At 40.4% G+C, this 21,722-nt stretch overlaps 1 protein-coding gene across 1 annotated transcript in view; it reads right to left on the bottom strand.

The window, feature by feature from the left end:
• RPGRIP1 (RPGR interacting protein 1) overlaps positions 1-16,618 on the bottom strand; it is a 62,169-nt gene extending 45,551 nt beyond the window's left edge. The window contains exons 1-6 of the mRNA XM_088840020.1: positions 16,582-16,618; positions 9,386-9,518; positions 6,475-6,752; positions 4,921-5,020; positions 4,282-4,413; positions 2,894-2,999 (exon numbers count right to left, since the gene is read on the bottom strand). Coding sequence (XP_088696146.1) covers positions 2,894-2,999; positions 4,282-4,413; positions 4,921-5,020; positions 6,475-6,752; positions 9,386-9,518; positions 16,582-16,600 — 768 coding nt within the window. The 5' untranslated portion in view covers positions 16,601-16,618. The remainder of the gene's footprint in view (positions 1-2,893; positions 3,000-4,281; positions 4,414-4,920; positions 5,021-6,474; positions 6,753-9,385; positions 9,519-16,581) is intronic.
• Positions 16,619-21,722: the final 5,104 nt, after the last annotated feature.

Genomic DNA, 21,722 nt, shown 5'->3' on the forward strand with positions numbered 1-21,722 from the left:
TTATCTTAGTATAAAATATGACTAGAAATGAAAACTGCTTTAAAAAACAAACTGTAAAACCTACATTTAAAAAAATTATTCACCACTTTAGGTCATCTTTACACTACCACTAATATGGGTAAGGACATTCAATTTAGAATGGCTTTCTCCCTTTTCTCCTTCAATGCAATGAATTTTTTAAATATATAATTCCACAAATATAGCTATTTACCCATATGATAAAATATCTTCCTTCCCAGATTTCCCATCCTTTCAGTGTTACCAAAATCATTCAACTAAAAAGAATACAGGCATATGCACCATTCTTACAAAATGCAGTTTTGGAGGTTGACCTTGTAAAGATACCTTTGTGCGAAGTTGCTTCAGCTGTGTCCAGCTCTGAGACCCTAAGGACTGCAGCCTGCCAGGCTTCTCTGTCTATGGGATTCTTAGGCAAGAGTACTACGGTGGGTTGCCATGCCCTCCTCCAGGGAATCTTCCCGACCCAGGAATCAAACCTGGGCTTCCTGCATTACAGGCAGATTCTTTACCGCTGAGACACTGGGGAAGCCCCAAAGATGCCTTTGCTGCTGCTGCTAAGTCGCTTCAGTCGTGTTCGACTCTGTGTGACCCCGTAGAGGGCAGCCCACCAGGCTCCGCCGTCCTTGAAATTCTCCAGGCAAGAACACTGGAGTGGGTTGCCACTTCCTTCTCCAATGCATGAAAGTGAAAAGTGAAAGTGAAGTCGCTCAGTCGTGTCCGACTCTTCGCGACCCCATGGACTGCAGCCTACCAGGCTCCTCCGTCCATGGGATTTTCCAGGCAAGAGTACTGGAGTTGGTTGCCATTGCCTTCTCTGAAAGATGCCTTTGCTGCTGCTGCTGCTACTAAGTCACTTCAGTCGTGTCCGACTCTGTGTGACCCCATAGACGGAAGCCTATCAGGCTCCCCCGTCCCTGGGATTCTCCAGGCAAGAACACTGGAGTGGGTCGCCATTTCCTTCTCCAATGTGTGAAAGTGAAAAGTGAAAGTGAAGTCGCTCAGTCGTGTCCGACCCTTAGCGACCCCACGGACTGCAGCCTACCAGGCTCCTCCATCCATGGGATTTTCTAGGCAAGAGTACTGGAGTGGCTTGCCATTGCCTTCTCCGGAAAGATGCCTTTAGTCCTCATCAAAACAGACATACCAAGGGCAGAACCAACTGTAGCTAATCTCACTGAATGGCACCACCATCATTTAATCACCCAAGCTAGAGATGCAGGAATTATCTCTTATTTCTCCTTTTCCCTCACCACTCTACTTTGGTGATAAAGTCTATTCTTCTAGTTCTGGACCTCTAACACAATCCTTTCTCTGTGAGCCTCTTTCACTGCCTTGGTTGGGACGCTCATCCTGAATCCCCTGGAAGACTGCACTCATCTTTTTGCTGATTTCTTTGCCTTCAGTCTTATATGAGCCAACCTATCATTCACCCTGCTGCCAGGTCATCTTTCCAAGTAGTTTTGTCATTTTTGAGAAGTTCAAAATTTCAGAAAAGTATAAGTACTGTGGACATGAGTTTGAGTGAACTCCGGGAGTTGGTGATGGACAGGGAGGCCTGGCGTGCTGTGATTCATGGGGTCGCGGAGAGTCGGACACGACTGAGCAACTGAACTGAACTGATAATCCCACTGCTCAGAATTAATCATTATTAGTACTTTATAATGGTTTTTTGAAAGTATCATTTCTTTATTAAAATGTATTTCAAAATATCTTGGACATTTAAAAAAAAGGCAAGGTGATCTCTTTGGGGGAAAAAACTGATGATCAACTTGCTTAAAACCTTTCTGCAGCTCTCCACTGTCTACAGGATAAAGTCTAAACTCCTGCTGAGAGCTCCATGACCTGCTCTCCGATGTTTCTCACCTCTGTGCCTTGGCCTACACCACTCTACCCCTGGAAAGCCCTTCTCTTTCTCTTGCACACTCATTAACACATGCTAAACTGTCAGGGTTCAGCTCAGGAGTAGAGTCCCTTATGAATCCTCTTCAGATCCTGCAGCCCATCCTCTGGTGGATCCAATAACCCTCTCTTTTGTCTTCCCCTCATGCCCTGCTTGGGGATAGTGTACTTGTCTACATCTTGTTTCTCACTTTTACAAATTCCTTGAAGGCAGGAGTTGTATTATCTTTTTAACCTTTGTATCCAGTGCTTTGCATAGTTCCTGCTAGTCAATAAATGTTCATTCAGTAAAATAATGGTGTCAATTTTTTATTTAGACTCTTCATGCCCTATTTCTACCATTCAGATATAAGTTTCTATTGCGTGGTAGTGAGGAGAGTGTGAGCTTGATTCCAGATGAACCTGGACCCAAATTCTGCTCTTCCTCTTACTATTTTTATAACTTGACCAAGTTATAAGTTATTAAGTTATAAGTTATTATTAACTTATAACTTGAGAAATTATTTAACTTCTTTGTAGCTCAGTTCCCTCACCTGTTCAACGTTACCTTTGTGGCTCAGTTCCCTCACCTGTTAAATGTTACCTGTTAAACTTACCTTGATGGTTGTTGTCCGACTTAGATGACTCTAAGTACCTAGGACAGAGTCCATCACACAGAATGTGCTCAGTAACCTGGTTTCCTTTCTCTCCCCTATGACTGCTCTTGGCTTCCCAAGTTTAGTTAAACTCTGGTTGTGGTCTCTGGCTTGGAACTTAATCTGACACAAGTTGTCCCCCCTTAATTCCACCTTCGTGGGCAGGGCTTGAGTTGTAAGGCTTGGATTTGAACATCACCTGTAGATTCGTGACTTTTGACAAGCAACTCAGCTACTTTCCTTTCTGGTCTCCCATGTGTAAAATGGAGAAATTAACACAATTTTCTCAACTAATTGATTTCACCCCTCAAAAAGCACAGCTGAAGATGGCAACTCACGGCCTGAAGTTCTGTTAATTGTGCCTTTGTCACTGCCAAAGAGGTATTCCTTTCATGTAAGAGCTTCTTAAGTCGAATCAGCTGTATGTTCTCTTTAATGGAAGCTCTGGAGAAAGAAGACAGTACTCAAATACCATCTGTGAATGGAGAGAGTTAAGGACCTTTCCCCTCTATGGATATGGACAGGGACACAAAGGAAGATCATTATTTCTGAACCTAAGAGACCATGTTTTCTTTATTATTTGAAAGGCACTGGGGGAGGATTTGGGTTCACTAGACTCTGTGTCAGCGATTTCCAGGCCTAGCTGGTTATTAGAATCATGTGGTGCAATCTTTAATCTTAACACTGCCTCAACTCCACTTCCAATTAATAGAAAGGGAGTCTCTGGGGTGGGACTCAGGCATCTGTGGTTTTAAAAAGCCTTCAAGTTTAAAACTTATGTCCATACAGAAACATGAACGTGGATTTTACAACAGTTTCACTCATAACTGTCAAAATATGGAAGCTACCAAGATGTTCTTCAATAGGTGAGTGGCTAAATTGTGATACATCCAGACAATGAAATGTGATTCAGTGCTAAAAAGAAATGAACTATCAAGCCATGAAAAGGAGGAAACTTAAATGCACATTGCTAAGTGAAAGAAGCCAATCTAAAAAAAACAACATACTGTATGATTCCAACTAGATGAAGTTCTGGGAAAGGCAAAACTATGAGGACAGTAAAAAGAGCAGTGGTACCAGGGGAAGGGGGAAAGAAGGGATGAATAGGCAGAGCACAGAGGATTTTTCGGGCAGTGAAATTACTCTGTACGATACTGTAACAATGGACACAGGATTAAATATCTGTCCAAACCCATAGACTGCACAACACCAAGGGTAACCATAAGGTAAGTGATGGACTTCCGGTGATTTTTGTGATGTGTCCCTGTAGATTCATCCATTGTAATAAAGGTATCCCTCTGCTGTGGGATGTTGACAATGAGGGAGGTTTGGGTGCGTGGGGGAGGGAGGGGAAGGTGAGACAGGGAGGTATATGGGAAACCTCTCTACTTTATACTCAACTCTGTTGTGAACCTAAACTGCTCTAGAAAAATTAAGTCTATTTTTTTAAGCTTTTCAGGGGCTGAAGCAGTATGGGGGCTGAGAACCCCCATCTGGTGATAAGGATGAAATGTTTTTCCTTCTATAAAGTGAAGCAGCAGAATTTTTATTATACATAAAAATCTCTTTCAAGTTAATCGATTCCGTAATCCACCTGTGCCTCCAGGTCTACTTCTCAGTGTGAATTTAATCCCAAACATTCTCTCTCTATTCCTCTGAGATGGGTGAAAGATGCCAATAAGAATCTTTTTCGGTTCATTTGGGACATGGAATTCCACACTCTTACCGCAGCTCTGTGGCCTTCTGAGTACTCTCCAAAGAGCTTCTCTGTTCAAAATTTTCATCTTTGGACCACATTTTTTCAGGAGACTTGGGTGGTTCTTCCACTTGCATAGTATCGCTGGTCATAAGGTGGGCACTGTTAGGCATGCATAGACCAATGAGCTTAGTCATAATTATACGACTTTGCTAAAAGAGATTTTCCTGTTAGAATTAGGAACATTAAACACAAAAAGAATAAATAGAAACCCCTGTTATAGGGGTTTAGAACGAGGTTCTCACATATATATTTTTTTAAAAATTAGAGGGGTTAGTAATCTTGGCATGTGTGGAGGATAATCTTACAAAGTGTAGCTTTCCAGTGTCAAACAGAAATATAAGTTAATTATGACCTAAGGGGGTAAATATAGGGAGGAGGAATACCTTCAATTTAGGAAAGGGCCTTTATTTTCCTTTCCTTGGAAGACAGAGGTGCTTATTTTCCATTTTTAAGCAATGAAGTTGGAATTTGACCTAGGGATGACTTTCATCTTCTCTGATAATGCTGGAACGACTCAAAAGTGGCAGGGTTCACTTATTCCCCAAATGAGGTTTTTCCAATTAAAGGTGAAAGAGTAACAGCACAGGATAAAAGAAGAGAACTCACAGTTCGCTGGGTTCACGGGATACTTCACCTCTGGCTTTTTCATTTGTCACATGTTCCTTGAATGTGGGAGGGGCTGTGTAGCTCAGCCTGTCCCTTGACTCTGAAAGTTTATAGACAGAAGATGCAGCCTCTGGCAAGAGATTTCTCCAGAACCCTGGCTAGAAATGGAATCCCAAGTGCTGAAGGGAGGGAGACTTGAGACCTGGGGGATGTCCTTATATGACCAATGATCCCAGAAGAGGGGGGTTCTCAGTTTTTATTCTTGCACTACTGATTTAATAAGTTAACAGGACTATAGGCTCTCGGGTAAGTAAGAATAAATGGGAAGCAGAAAGAGCAGGGACTGTATGTCTACTCTTATGTATCTTTGTTTCTAGTGCCTAGTATATAATTGGTATTAAGTTGGTATGAAGTTAAACTGAGCTGAACTTCAAACAAATTTTTTAGTTTTTCTCCTTTTAGCTGTTTACACAAAGATTTTGTTGGCTCAAGAAAGGAGCTTGAAAATATAGAACTGTGCTGAGCAAAACCTAACACTGAGTCCCCAGGGCCAAGACACCTTATTTCCATGAATCTAAAAAGGGGATGAGTAAGCCAGGTGAAGGAGGCACACATAGCACTGTGTTTAATTCAATGTTGGGTTCCATAGCAGTCAGAGATGCTTAGCCACTTGGGATACAGGAAGAGGAGAAACTGCAGCTCCTCAATTAGCAGCCTGACTTTTAGGCCTGGGCTTTAGGAATGGGCTTTGGGAATCTCTGAACCCATGCAGTTGTATGCAAAGTTTGTCTATGTGTATGAGCAGTTTTCTTGGGAGGAGGCCTAGCTTTTGCTCATGGTTTCAAAGGAGTCTATTCCCCCCCCAAAAAAATGAAGAACCCCAATTTTAGAGGCATAAATCACTCTGCCCAGAGTCCCATAGTCCCAGGAGAGGGGCAGGTCTTTAGATCACTGCCACTCACACCTGAGCAGGTCATGAAAGTTATCTATTTTCTGATCCCTACAAAACTTGGCCAGCAACTTTCCCTTTTCCATTGTCTGATTCTCCTCTCAATAGAACCGCATGGTGAAGTGAGAATTCTGACCCTGACATCCTGCTGCTGCTGCTGCTGCTGCTGCTGCTGTGTCACTTCAGTCGTGTCCGACTCTGTGTGACCCCATAGACAGAAGCCCACCAGGGTCCCCTGTCCCTGGGATTCTCCAGGCAAGAACACTGGAGTGGGTTGCCATTTCCTTCTCCAATGTGTGAAAGTCAAAAGTGAAAGTGAAGTCGCTCAGTCGTGTCCGACCCTTAGCGACCCCACGGACTGCAGCCTACCAGGCTCCTCCATCCATGGGATTTTCTAGGCAAGAGCACTGGATTGGCTTGCCATTGCCTTCTCCGCCCTGACATCCTACTCAGGAAAAAAAAAAGATTTTGGAGAATATAGAGAAGGAGAACAAAAGAGCAAACTGGGGGTGGTGGGCGGAATACAGCAGTGGGAGGAAAATGTGGCTGGCAAATCAGTCCTTCCAGCGTTTTGACCCTGTCAGGGATTTGGCCCCGAGCCTCACCTCTCTTGGGTTTCTCTGCCTCCGGTGCCCCGGCGGTGTGGAGCTGTCTGTGTCCCGCGTGGACGCGAGGCTGGGGGCGGCGGGGAGCAGGGGGGCCGACGCGCTGTAAGTGCAGCTGGAGCCTGTGCAGCGGGGGACGCTGGTGCTTGAGGGGGAGCTGCCGCCACTCTGCGTTCCGCTGCGGTCTAGCGGGCTCCCGGAGCTGCGGCTCCGCCGCGGCCGCCTCGGCCCGCAGGCCCCGGCCTGCTGCGGTTAACCGGAGCAAGGCTGTTCTCATCCTGTGGTCAAAAGGAATGCTGGTCGATCGTGCCTCCTTCTTCTATGACAGCGATTATCTCTACAGTTTATTTGGTGGCAAGTAATCTGAATTGATCTCGGATATAAAAATTAATTTTTTGCCCCCAATGACCATGATGTATTAATAGAGAAGACTCTCTATATACTTTTGTATATTTATTTTTAAATTATATGTAGAGTCTTCTCTATTAATGCATCATGGTCATTATAAACGATAAACAAAAATACTAAGTTAACAGGAGATAATTAAATATAAGTAGAAATCTTAATATTTACTTCTCCAGTCCCAAATGTTCACACATTCCTGTATATGTGCTCACTCTAAAAACTATTCCTGTATTAGTCCCCCTGGGTACAGTGAGCATTACCTACAATGGATAGTCAATCACTATTTATTATCTTGACCTGAAATCATACTTTTAAATGTTACCATTAGATTCTCTGGTCCCACCAGCTGCCAGTTCTGACATTGACTACATTGCCTGCGGCATGTCATTAACCATTTGTATTCAGTTTCCTCATCTATAAATACAGGTACCTGCCTCATTGGATTGTTTGGAAAAGGGCATGGCAACCTACCCCAGTATTCTTGCCTGGAGAATCCCATGGACAGAGGAGCCTGGCAGGCTACAGTGCATAGGGTTGCAAAGAGTGGGACATGACTGAAGCAATTTAGCACGCATGCATGCACTGTATTTTTATGAGGATTAAATAAGTTAATATATATAAAGGACTTAGCAATGGTGCACTGTAAGCAGAGTAGGTTGTTGTTTAGTTGCTAAGTTGTGTCCCATTCTTTTGCAACCCCATGGATTGTAGCCCACCAGACTCCTCTGTCCATGGGATTTCCCAGGCAAGAATACTGGAGTGGGTTGCCATTTCCTTCTCCAGGATATCTTCCTGATCCAGGGATCAAACCCTCATCTCCTGCATTGGCCATCAGATTCTTTACTATTGAGCCACCAGGGAAGTCCTGGAGGAGTTAGCAATTATTATTATTATGCATCATTATGTCCAAATAAATAAATCAAGGCATTAAACAGCTAGGTAACTTGCCCATAGTCAGAGGGGATAGTATCCAGTTTAGTCACTTACTATCTATAACCTCAAGTACTTTTTGGTTATCAACCAAGAAACAAGATTCTTTGGTCCATGTAACCATCTGACTTCACGGGATTCTCAAGTTCTCCACAATATAAAAGAATCTCCAACTCTGAAGTGTGATGGCATACAGCAGAAATCTGCAATCTCGTAAATTCTAAATAAAACTCTGAACCACTCTTGGGGGTTACCGACGAGAAAGCAAAAGGCTGCTTCTGACATTGGGAAACTGGTGTGACGTAGCTAGTCCTTAGTGTTGTTTGAAGGTGGCCTGGCATTCACAGCTACATTCACAGCTAGGCCCTGTTATTGTGCTTTTGGACGTAATCTCACAGAACACCGACATCACACATGGCCACTCTGAGACCATGACACAGTGATACCAAAGAAGTCTCCTGCATACTTCTGTGTCAGCTCAGACAAAAACAAGGTCACTGTCTCACCCACAAAATACCAAACATACTCTCTCCTGGCTAACATGAGTGACTGCTGCTTCTTTCCCAACTATAGCTTTAGCCTCACTCTAGTCTAGCCTCCCTGTAGATAAGACTTACTGAGATATCAAAACAGAATTGTCCCTGCTTTCTGACAGTACCAAGTCTAGAGCAAATTTCTGTTACCTTGGAGCCTCCCCTAAATCACCCAGCTGAAGCCCAATTCCTATGATAGACTCTTTCTAACACAGTCTTACTGAGATGCCCATGGTGTGCACTTTTTCTAGCTACAACAGTAAAAAAACCAAACTTCAACCATGGGTGTGTTCCTAATGGTCTTTGGCTGGGAGGTATTGACACCAATATCTTTAAAATGTGTCCTAGAGATTAACCCCAGAAATTCAGAACTCCCCATCTTATTCTCCCCATCTAGTTATCTACCCACTCTCCATCTCAGATTTCTTTCCAGGTCTGTACCCAAAAGATACACTTTTGAAAGCCAGTACCCTAAAATCACTGTGTAGGGTATATTCTGGAGTTAAGAGCTTTCAGCTCTGCCATTCGTTAGCTATGACCTTGGGCAAGTTATTTAACCTCTTTGTGCTCCCTTTCCTTCTTGATAATGCTTCTTGCATTATATTAAATGAGTTAACACACATAAAGCACATATTACATGATTGCATATCAGAAATGATCAATGCAATTTTGAATTGTGTTTTATAAATAAAAACCCCCTTTCTTACTTGCCCCTGTAGTCTTCAGTCTTTTGAAATTTTGTCCATTCCCCTGTCCCCATTCTCTCTTTTGTGACCAGGGCAGAAGCCTGCCCAGTCTCTTGCTCTCTGGGTTGGAATAGCTCTGATGATGCTTTATGGACTAATGGCCACAGACTATTGATGCATTTGGCAAGAAAACAAAATAAAGCAATATTTCTTCAAAAATAATTTTTGGAGTTAACCATCTTTGCCATTTGAACTGTTTTCTGGTGTAGACATCTCAGGAAGATGCATTCTTTTTCGTTTATTACGGTGAAGGTCTGATGTAGACACAGCTTTTAAAGACGTAAGAACTCTGGGTACCTTTTGATCTCATCTTGTTGCTTCCAAAAAAGCTCCTTCACCAACATGTGCTCTTCTCGAAGACGAAACAAACTGTCCTCCAATTCATCCCGAGTCATCCTGCTCAAAGGTGGCTGAGTTTTCATATTCTTACCTAAAGCCCCGGGAGAGGGTAAATAGAGATTATTCTTGTATGTAATGTTTTTAACCTATCATATCTCTGGCTGCATCTTGTCCAGAGGGCTTGAATCTATTTTGAGTCATGTGTTTAAAAGGAAATTCATGAAGTATATGAAATGTGCACTAATGGACCACTTAATCATTCTACGTCATTCTCGTATATGGAAAATCATTACATTTCATTCCAGCATGTGATTCAACCTCTTATCAGGAAAGTATATTCTCTTTCTAAAAGTAGCATGTAGAGTTTTTAGTCGACTTAATTTTTATTTTTAATCCACTCTTTTATTTTTCCTTCTCGTAATAATTAGATAATTTGGACTTAGACAAGGATTGTACCCTTAACTGTCTTCAGAGCCCCCAAAGGAAAAGGATAGAAACCTTTCTTGAGTACTAGGAGTCACCATTTGTTTTTGTGGTATGGAGAAATTGTCCCCAGATCTACTTCCTTGGAATAGAGCCTCTGCTTGACCTAAGCAGAGGAAACTGCAGTACACTATAATGAGTGTGTTAGTGTTCACTAGTTTAGAATCAGTTTTGATCTTGTAGAAAAACCCAGAGCTTAAAATTTAAGCTCATAATTGTTAATTTTACTTCATTTGTCTTATCCTATTCTTTCTCTCTTTCTACAGATATATGTTCAGTTCAGTTCCGTTCAGTCACTCAGTCGTGTCCGACTCTCTGCGACCCCATGAATCACAGCACGCTAGGCCTCCCTGTCCATCACCAACTCCCGGAGTTCACCCAAACTCATGTCCATAGAGTCGGTGATGCCATCCAGCCATCTCATTCTCTGTCGTCCCCTTCTCCTCCCGCCCCCAACCTTTCCCAGCATCAGAATCTGTTTCATGTATTTTCTACATATTACTTTTTGGAACCACTTAAAAGTAAATTACAGATATGATGTCCATTTACTTCTAAAGAATCATGGTATATTTGATGGATACAGTATATCCATCAAAATCAGGAAATTAGCTCTAATATAATTTTACCATCTAACCCATAGACCATTCAAATTTCAAAATTCAGGATCATGTGTTTCACTTGATTGCCATGTCTCTTTAGTCTCCTTCACTCTAGAACAGTTCTTTAGTCTTTCCTTGTCTCTCACGACTTTGTCATTTTAAGAACACAGAGTAAAGGCCATTTCCTTTGCAGCATGCCCCTCAGTCAGGGTTTGACTGATGTTTCTTCACAGTGGGTTCAGATTATTCATTTGGGACAGAAACCCCACAGAACTGAAGCATTGTATCAGGAGGCACAGAATACCTGGGTGGGTTGCATCTTCTGACCCAGAGATCAAACCCGTGTCTCCTGCACTGGCATGGGGATTCTTTACCACTGAGTCACCATGAAGTTAATTGAGAAGTCTTCTTAAAACCCATTAATTAATAATTATCTTCTGGGGAAATAATTTGACACTGTATATTAGGACATCATGTTATATGACATTATGAAATTTTTACCGACTAGCTTTAGCATTGTTTAATGATTCCTGCCTGAATTACCACTATCATGGTCACCAGATGGTGAGTTTTTCATTCCATTATTCCTTCTACATTTGTTAGTTGCATTCTCCTATAAAAGATGTTCCTTCAGTGTGTTTATTAATTCATCTGTTTATTTATATCTGTGTAATCTTACAGATTTGTTTTATTCAGTGGGTTATAATCCATCAATATCATTCCTTTTAATGCTCGAATTTTTCCAGATTTGGCCAGTGTGAGCACTTCCAGCTGATTCTGATGTCCTTTAAAAATATCGCCATGATTTTTTGAGAACTTTCTTATTTTCTGGCACAATAAGATATTCTAGGCTTACCTTGTGCTTTCCCTACCAGAACCTCTTGCACCTGTTACCAGAGAAGGTATTTAAAAACCAAGATTTGGGTATTTTGTGTTCTTATAGCTATGTCCTCTCAGCTGACAGAGTCAGGAAGTGCATGCATGCTGATAAGTCGCTTCAGTCGTGTCCGACTCTGTGTGACCCTATGTACACAGACGTGTACAGTCACACATACACACCTATATCTATTTCTATGTGCTAGAAACTATGAGGGCACTCTGATACCTTCATATAAAATCCAAAATCACATGGTTTATTCTGTTTAATCACATGGTTTAATCACAGAATAAATCAGTGACAAATCAGTTCCCATTGTCCTCAATACCCTTGAATGAAACAAGTCTCTCAACTACATGGGCTATGTCTTTATCCATGGCACTGTTGAATCACACTGGCTTCTGCCAGCTGAGTGACCCACTGATTCATACCTGTTTGCAATGGCAGAGACTTTGACCCCACCAGCCCTGGTAGTGTACAAGCCAATAATATTTTTTATATTATACTGTGTCCTATTCTTTTCCTTTTAAATTTTATAATGAATTTATTTATGTATATATTTATTTTTGGCTGCACTGGGTCTTCATTGCCGTGTGCAGGCTTTCTCTAGTTGCGGTGAGCTACTCTTCATTGTGGCACATGAGCTTCTCAGTGCGATGGCTTCTCTTGTTGTGGAGCACAGGCTCTAGGCACACAGGCTTCAGTAGTTGCAGTATGCAGGCCCAGTAGTTTCAGTGTCAGGCCCTAGGGTGCGAGGGCTTCAGTGGTTGTAGTACATGGGCTTAGTTGTGCATGGAATCTTCCGGGACCTGTGTTAGGGATCAAACCTGTGTCCCCTGCATTGGCAAGTGGATTCTTATCCACTGTACCACCAGGGAAGTAGCTGACATTATAATGTCAACATTTTTAGTTGTACAGCTTAACTGTACCATAAATACTTTTATTTTCTTTTGGAATTGGTCATATCAGAAAAATATTAAAATTAATTTTTTAATATGTTGCATTTATTTTTTTGATGTGGACCATTTTTTTAAAGTCTTTACTGAAATCATTTCTGTTTTATGTTTCGGTTTTTCAACTGTGAGTCATATACAAACTTAGCTCCCTGACCAGGGATTAAACCTGCACCCCCTGCATTGGAAGGCGAAGTCTTAATCACTGGACTGCCAGGGAAGTGCCTAAAATTAACTTTTAAAAAATTAATTTTAAAATATATGCTACAAGATATTCCATTAGTGCGGTTTTATTTGTATGTGATCAAACTTTTTTTCCTTCCAAAGCAAAGTTTCTAAGATAAATTCAAAACTGCTTGGAATGAAAAAAAAATACAACTTCCAAACCAATGAAGTTAAAAATGATGCAGCTGATAGCTAGGGACACTTAACAGGAAAGTATGATCACTAGGAGGAAAATTTGTAACATGACCAGAAACTTTTATGAAACTTGCATTTATAGCAAACACTTTATTTGATTTACTTTTAGCTATTTAGCTTTATAAAGAACAGAAGGGAAACTGGACACCATTTGTAATGATACCTAGGAATGTTTCTTTTCCCATAAATCAAAAGTGTAAAACCTTTACTTTGGCACCTTCTTCCATATTCCCTTTACTGTGCTGAAGAAATATTGAGTTCTTTTAGATTTTTGGTTGTATGGATGGTCTCCAAACTGACTGAATTCTCTAGGTAATTATTTCCTGCACAGGGGTTTTCTGTCAGTAGTTCCATGACTTTTCCAACTTTCACAACCATCTCAGCCAGTTCATGTTTCATGTGCTTTATCCGTGCAACAATGAAAGCTTTAAGAAGCACAAAATCTCCAACTATGCACTGTTAAAGGACAATAGAAACAGTAGATTTCTCACTGAAATATTATGATCTAGCTTTCTCCTCTCTTCAAACCTGCAGGCATCTGCTTCTGGACCTGATGGTTTGGAAGATCTGCATATTTTCATCTTTGGGACCAATGGAAAGCTAAGCAGGAAGTATATACTAATCCTGTCCTCATGGAGTCTACATCAAGTCTACCACACTTTAAAATTTTGCTGAATTTGTGTTCCAGTTCTGAAGTCTCAATTCTTCTTCAAAATGATGACATTTAAAGATATCTCCCAGAGACTGGCCAAGATGGCTGAGTAGAAAGGGCCTGAGCTCACCTCCTATTACAGTCACACCAAAATCACAACTATCTGTAGAACAACAAAAGATCTCCTACAACCAAAGAGATAAAGCAGGGATGGCAAGGTAGGGGCAAGGTATTGTCAAGTCTCATACTTCTAGAGGGGGAACCCACAAACTGGAGGATAAATGCACTTCTCACAAAGGAGTAAGAGGTCTGAGACCCACATTAGGATTCCCAACCCAAGGGTCCTGCGTATAATGGTCATATCGGACACGACTGAGCGCCTTCACTTTCACTTTTCTCTTTCATGCATTGGAGAAGGAAATGGCAACCCACTCCAGTGTTCTTGCCTGGAGAATCCCAGGGACAGGGGAGCCTGGTGGGCTTCCGTCTGCGGGGTCGCACAGAGTCGGACATGACTGAAGCGACTTAGCAGCAGCAGCATGACAAACCTACAGCTAACATCATACTCAACAGTAAAAAGCTGAGAACATTTTCTCTAAGATCAGGAACAAAACAAAGATGTCCACTCTTGTCACTTTCATTCCACATAGTTTTGGAAGTTCTAGCCATGGCAATCAGAGAAGAAAAAGAAATAAAGGGAACCTAAATTGGGAAAGAAGTAAAATTGTTACTGTTTGCAGATGACTTAACACTCTACATAGAAAATCCTAAAAACACTGGAAAACTACTATAACTCATCAATGAATTCAGTAAAGTTGTAGGATATGAAATTAATATACAGATATTTATTGAATTTCTATACAATAATCATAAACTATCAGAAAGAGAAATTAAGAGAGCAATCCTATTTACCATTGTATCAGAAGAATGAAATATCTAGGAATAAACATGTCTAAGGAGGTAAAAGACAGTACTTGGAAAAGTATAAGACACTGATGAAAGAAACTGAAGACAACACAAACAGAAACATATATTGTGTTCATGAACTGAACATTATTCATGAATGAGCATAATATTCATTATCATGAATATTATTAAAGTGACCATACTACCCAAGGTAATCTACATACACAACAAAGAATGAAGTTACATCCTTACCACACACCACATATTAAACATTAACTTAAAAATGGATCACAGCCCTAAGTGTAAGAGCTAAAACTGCAAAATTCTTAGAAGAAAATACGGAAGTAAACTGTTGTGATCTTGGACCATGTAGTATTATATATGATGATATGAGGAAATTGGAACTCTCATACATTGTTAGTAGGGATGGAAAAATGTGCAGCTGCTGTCAGAAATAATCTGGCAGTTCCTTGAAATAACAAAAGAGTTACCATATGACCCAGCAATCCCACTCTTGGGTATATACCTAAGAGAAATGAAAACATATGCGTATATAAAACCTGTACATGAATGTTCACACCAGCATTATTTATAAAAGCCAAAAAGTGAAAACAACTCAAATGTCCATCAACTGATGAAAGTATAAACAAAATGTGATAAAAGTAATAAAAAGGAATGAAGCATTGATAAATGCTACAATTTGAATGAACTTTGAAAACATTTTGCTAAGTGAAAGAAGCTAAACACAAAAAATCATATATTGTATGATAACATTTATAGCAAATGTCGAGAATAGGCAAATCCATAGAGACTTAAAGCAGATTAGTGATTATCAGGAGCAGGGAGTGGGGAGATGGGGATGTCTGCTATAAGGGTGTTTTTGGGGGGTGTAATTATATGTTCTAAAATTAGGTAGTAGAGATGAATGCAAAACTGTGAGTATAGTAAAAAGTAAGGAACTGTACATTTTAAAAGAGTGAACTTTATAGTATGTAATTTATATCCCAATAAAACTATTATATATAATATACAGCATTTATTATACATATATTATTATATGTTATATCTATCTCACACATATAAATTGTGAAATAAAACACATGAACAGTTTAAATAGTAATAATAAAGTGCACATAAAATACATACCAGATTAAGAAACAAAAGATTACTAATGCCCTCTGTAAGTTCTTCACCCATACTATTTCCTTCTTCCTCCATAAGTGACCACTATCTTGAATGTTGTATTAATAACTGCCTTGTATTTCTTTACAATTTTGTAAGGAAAATTAAAATTATTTATTATAGAGAAAGCAAATTTATTATTTCAATGTAGGACTATATATCAATGTATATTCATTTTTCTGATCAATGGACTTTTATGCTGTTTCCATTTTTTACTCTCTTGAACAATACTGCTATAAATATTCTGATCTACGTCTCTTGTCTATGCAAAAACCTCTGCCATTTTATACCCAGAAGTAAAGCTGCATATTCAGTTTTACTAGATAATGCCAAGCTTTTATTCCAAAATGATCACACCATTTATACACCCATGAACAGTGCATAAAATGCCCTATCTTTGAAATAAAACTTACAGAAGTGAAATCAGGTGAAAAGAGAATTAACAGTAGCTATGAATAGGACTGAGGAGTGGGAGTGTGTGAACAAAGTTACAAAAATATCTTCAGGTGAGTGGGGAAGAAGTGGTAGTGGGGCTGTGCTCTCTCTTTTCTTTTAAATTGCCTACCTCTGCTTAGTGAGAGTGAAGGGCTGATCACATGCATGGATGAATGAGACTCGCTCATTTGTTCTTGGCTTGTGTTTGTGGTGCTCATAAACCCACACAATACAATTTTTATTATAAGAACATACGAAGAAAACGTTGAGAAGATTGAAGAAAAGGGCTGAGAGCAAAGCAGTCACTGTGAAGACTGGCAAGATGCCGCACGATAACAGACTGAGGGTTGCTGCTGCTGCTAAGTCACTTCAGTCGTGTCCGACTCTGTGCGACCCCATAGACGGCAGCCCACCAGGCTCCCCCGTCCCTGGGATTCTCCAGGCAAGAACACTGGAGTGAGTTGCCATTTCCTTCTCCAATGTGTGAAAGTGAAAAGTGAAAGTGAAGTCGCTCAGTCGTGTCCGACCCTTAGCGACCCCACGGACTGCAGCCTACCAGGCTCCTTCATCCATGGGATTTTCTAGGCAAGAATAACTGAGGGTTATTTTCATTCTAAAAGGCATCCATCCTCAGGCACCGAGTTTACCTCTCGAGGCTGGTTTCATCAGAGGTATCCAGTCTATATCTCTGTCAGGTCCTTTGCTGTATGGTCCTCCAGAAGCTAAGATGTCATATCATCTCCCAAGCTGTGAGAGATACCACAGGACACTAAAATAAAGGAAACCTTCAGTCAATTACTTGCAATCTGGGGATGTCTTCTGCTGGCTAGACTTAAGCGGTAGCAGAAATTTCTCCACACTTTCATGATGGTATAAAACATGGCATAGTCTTTTCTGTAGTGATGTGAATCACTACACTAAAGGATAAAACCAAGCATTCAGTAATAATGATGTTATTTATTAAGAATGAAATCAATTTTTCTGATTATAGAATTGATCCACATCATTTTGGATCATTCTTAAAGTATCTGCTCAGCCTGGAAGCCACTGACCATCCCGCTTCTCAAGGAAATGAGCCTCTGAACCCCTCACTACTCCATTACAGGGATGTATTGGTGATAGGGACTGACACATCAGTAATCGATTTATAGTCTATTATCCAGTTCCTACAGTCATTGCTCATTAGACAACTGACCTGGAGAAGGCGATGGCACCCCACTCCAGTACTCTTGCCTGGAAAATCCCATGGACGGAGGAGCCTGGTAGGCTCCAGTCCATGGGGTCGCTAAGAGTTGGACACGACTGTGCAACTTCACTTTCACTTTTCACTTTCACGCATTGGAGAAGGAAATGGCAACCCACTCCAGTGTTCTTGCCTGGAGAATCCCAGGGACGGGGGAGCCTGGTGGGCTGCCGTCTATGGGGTCGCACAGAGTCGGACACGACTGAAGCGACTTAGCAGCAGCAGCAGCAGCAAACTGACCTAAGCTGGGCCAATCAAATTCTTTTCTCCAGGCATTTGGAAATGGGACTAAGAGACTTAAATCTAGCCTCTGTGGATGACTAGAGCTATTAGGTAAACTGGATTTCTGGGATGGCCATATTCTGATCTGTAGACTAAACAACTGTGGAAATTACATCTGCAGAGTCACTTCAAACCTCTTTTTCTGAATTGTAATATCCAATCTCCTGGCTTTAAATACTATATATACATATAGTATTTGCCTCAGAACGTTTGTACTTGGCTGGAATGATCTTTCCCTTTCTCCACACAGCTAGTTCCTTTCTATCTCATCTTCTCATCTGCCAAGAGGACTTTCTCTGACTTTGTAACTAAAGTGATTACTTCCTCTATCCTGTTGCCCTGTTTATTTCACTAGTAACACTTACCATACCCAGAAGCTACCTCATTTATTTACACTTCTTGATTGCATCCTCTTACTAAAACATAAGGGCTTCAAAACCAGAATACTGCTTTAAGAGAAAACCTCTTACTTGAACAACTCCTAGAATGTAGGTTCCTCTGTCTAGGCAAGAATACTGGAGTGGGTTGCCATGCCCTCTTGCTGACCCAGGGATTGAACCTGCGTCTCTTTTGTCTCTTGCGTTGGCAGTGAGTTCTTTACCACTAGCACCACCTGGGAAGTCCTTAGAATGTAGTAGGTACCTAAGAAATATATACTGAGTAAGTGAACAGGTGAATGAGTAAACAAGTCAAGAGATGGACCAACACTGAGTGATCGAGTTAAAAGGTACTGAAAGTTTCCTGTCCCTGATTTTAGTCTTCCCCAGCGCCTGTCTCTGTTTTTGCCCTTAGGTTCTGCACAAGAGTATTATGTCCTTAAAACAAATTCCCCTTTTTGCTGAAACTAGCTTGACTTGTCAACTGAAGAAGCTTAGTCATAAGCTTATTTTGAACAAGCAGAGAAATACAAAGAAGAAGGTAGAAAGCATGATGGAGAAATTATATTACTGGGAGAAAACATTAACATTTTGTGATTTATTTTCCAGACAATTTAACTTGAATTGAATCATTCATATTCTGTTCTGTGATGTTTCATTTTTTAAACCACAATAAGTGGAGAATATCTTTCAAATGGCATAATTCTAAATGGATCTATACAGATTTCTATATTAAGGAAGCTGACAATCACCCAAAAGTTTCACATTAGACGGTAGTCCTAGGATAAGGACAAAATGGAAGCAACCAAGGAAAACATTTTGTTTTAAAGTCAATCCTCACACTGAAAGCTTTTTTTATGTCTTCTATATTACCCCATTTTCTCAACCAGTCTATTGTAGAAAAGTAAGATAAAAGGAATGGAGAACACCAGGGACAGGGGAGCCTGGTGGGCTGCCGTCTGTGGGGTCACACAGAGTCGGACACGACTGAAGCGACTTAGCAGCAGCAGCAGCAGGGTGAAAGGAAAGGAGGATTGACTACATCAGAGACCTGCCCTCTCACCTGAAGCCATTTACAAAAATGAAGCGGTAGTAGAGGAAGAGACTCTGTGCTTCTTTAATAGTATTTGGACCCAGAGAAGATTGTCCCGGTTTATGGCCACTCCAAAATACACCACCAAAGCTGTATAGTACAGTGGAGCCACTGAAAAGCACCACTAAAAGTGGTCAGAGAAGCTCTAAGAATGAAATGGAGGCTATCAGAATGCCAGAAAAGAAAACTCAGGAGAGACTGGGAAGGTCCAATGAAGTGATCAGATCTAACAGCTCAGGAGAAAAAGAGTGGAGAGTAGATATAAAGAAAAAGACTTTATCACTTGTTTTGCACTCAATGGAATTAAAGACAAAAATAAATTTGTGGCAGTGACATTCAGAATTGTAATGCCCTGGGGCAAGGGTAGGTGAGTGAGGGCAAAGAATAACTCATTCGTAGTTATTGCTGAATAAAACCAGTGTGATGACATACAATTATACAGCCAACTCTGCTTAATCTGATTTTATACTCACCCCTGATTAAAGTTGAAGAAAATGAACTGTATGTGGTCAAAAGCCTAGGAATAAGAAAGACATGATTCACATCTTTCTTTTGCTGTGTGACCATGGACAAGTTACTTAACCACTCTGTTTATTTTCCTTACCTATAAAATAGGGATGAAATACTCATCTCATATGATTATGATTAGGGTCAACTGAAATAATGCTTATAAAAAGTGTGCATAATGCTTGGCACTTAGTATAGGCTCCATATTAGCTAAATGCTAGCTGTTTTTGTTGTTTTTGCTGAACTAATTTCTGGTCAATTGATCATTCTAGTTATATTTATTGGTATAAGTTAATGATTAATATTATGATATATATATGTAATGTTCTTATATGTTGGTTAGTATAAGTTAGTTCTCTATAGTATTGGAACATCACATGTCTCTCTACTAGCCTATCAGTTCTTTTGAGGATATCTTTGTTCCTAACAGAGTACCTGGTATCTGCAGATACATCATAATTTTTCAACTAATGTATCACTATTATATTGGGTTGTGATAGAAATTGTTTTCCTTTTTTAGAGTTGCTTTTAATAATTTTACAAAGTTTTGCATTAATTATTTCTCATCTCTAAGAACACAGTGAAGTGAGAGCCATAATGGTGTCACTTACATGAGCAGAAGAGAGAAAAAAGAAGAAAACTGTAAAAATCAGGTGAGAAATCTGCTCAAAGGATTGTCAGTAGCATTTCAGAAGAGCATAGGAAATGATGTAAAAATACTTCCATCCTCTAAAAATTAATGGATTAAGTGGACCTATGTGTTCAAATACAGAAGTAGTGTTTTAACTATTTTAAATTTAATATAAGACAGAAATATAGATCAATGGAACAAAATAGAAAGCCCAGAGATAAATCCTCGCACCTATGGACACCTTATCTTTGACAAAGGAGGCAAGAATATAAAATGGAGAAAAGACAGTCTCTTTAACAAGTGGCGCTGGGAAAACTGGTCAGCCACTTGTAAAAGAATGAAACTAGAACACTTCCTAACACCATACACCAAAATAAACTCAAAATGGATTAGAGAGCTAAATGTAAGACCAGATTCTATAAAACTCCTAGAGGAGAACGTAGGCAAAACACTCTCCGACATAAATCACAGCAGGATCCTCCAAGACCCACCTCCCAGAATATTGGAAATAAAAGCAAAAATAAACAAATGGGACCTAATTAAAATCAAAAGCTTCTGCACAGCAAAGGAAACTATAGCAAGGTGAAAAGACAGCCTTCAGAATGGGAGAAAATAATAGCAAATGAAGCAACTGATAGAGGATTAATCTCCAAAATATATAAGCAGCTCCTGCAGCTCAATTCCAGAAAAATAGATGACCCAATCAAAAAATGGGCCAAAGAACTAAACAGACATTTCTCCAAAGAAGACATAAAGATGGCTAACGAACACATGAAAAAATGCTCAACATCCCTCATAATCAGAGAAATGCAAATCAAAACCACAATGAGATACCATTTCAACCAGTCAGAATGGCTGCTATCCAAAAGTCTACATGCAATAAATGCTGGAGAGGGTGTGGAGAGAAAGGAACTCTATTACACTGTTGGTGGGAATGCAAACTAGTACAGCCACTATGGAGAACAGTGTGGAGATTCCTCAAAACACTGGAAATAGAACTGCCATATGATCCAGCAATCGCACTCCTGGGCATACACACCGAGGAAACCAGAATTGAAAGAGACACATGTACTCCAATGTTCATTGCAGCACTGTTTATAATAGCCAGGACATGGAAGCAACCTAGATGTCCATCTGCAGACGAATGGATAAGAAAGCTTTGGTACATATACACAATGGAGTATTACTCAGCCATTAAAAAGAATGCATTTGAATCAGTTCTAATGAGGTGGATGAAACTGGAGCCTATTATACAGAGTGAAGTAAGCCAGAAAGAAAAACACCAATAGAGTATACTAACACATATATATGGAATTTAGAAAGATGCAAAAGATAACCCTGTATATGAGACAGCAAAAGAGACATAGATGTATAGAACAGTCTTTGGGACTCTGTGGGAGAGGTGAGGGTGGGATGATTTGGGAGAATGGCATTGAAACATGTATGTTGTCATATGTGAAATGAATCACCAGTTCAGGGTCGATGCATGTTACAGGATACTCGGGGCTGGTGTGCGGGGATGACCCAGAGGGAGGATAAGGGGAGGAGGGAGGTGGGAGGGCGGTTCAGGAAGGGCAACTCATGTACACCCGGGGCGGATTCATGTCAATGTATGGCAAAACCAACCAACATAATATTGTAAAATAATTAGCCTC

This window comes from Moschus berezovskii, chromosome 9, assembly GCF_049115385.1.
Source record: "Moschus berezovskii isolate FMDL1 chromosome 9, NW_MosBer_1.0, whole genome shotgun sequence".
NCBI lineage: Eukaryota > Metazoa > Chordata > Mammalia > Artiodactyla > Moschidae > Moschus > Moschus berezovskii.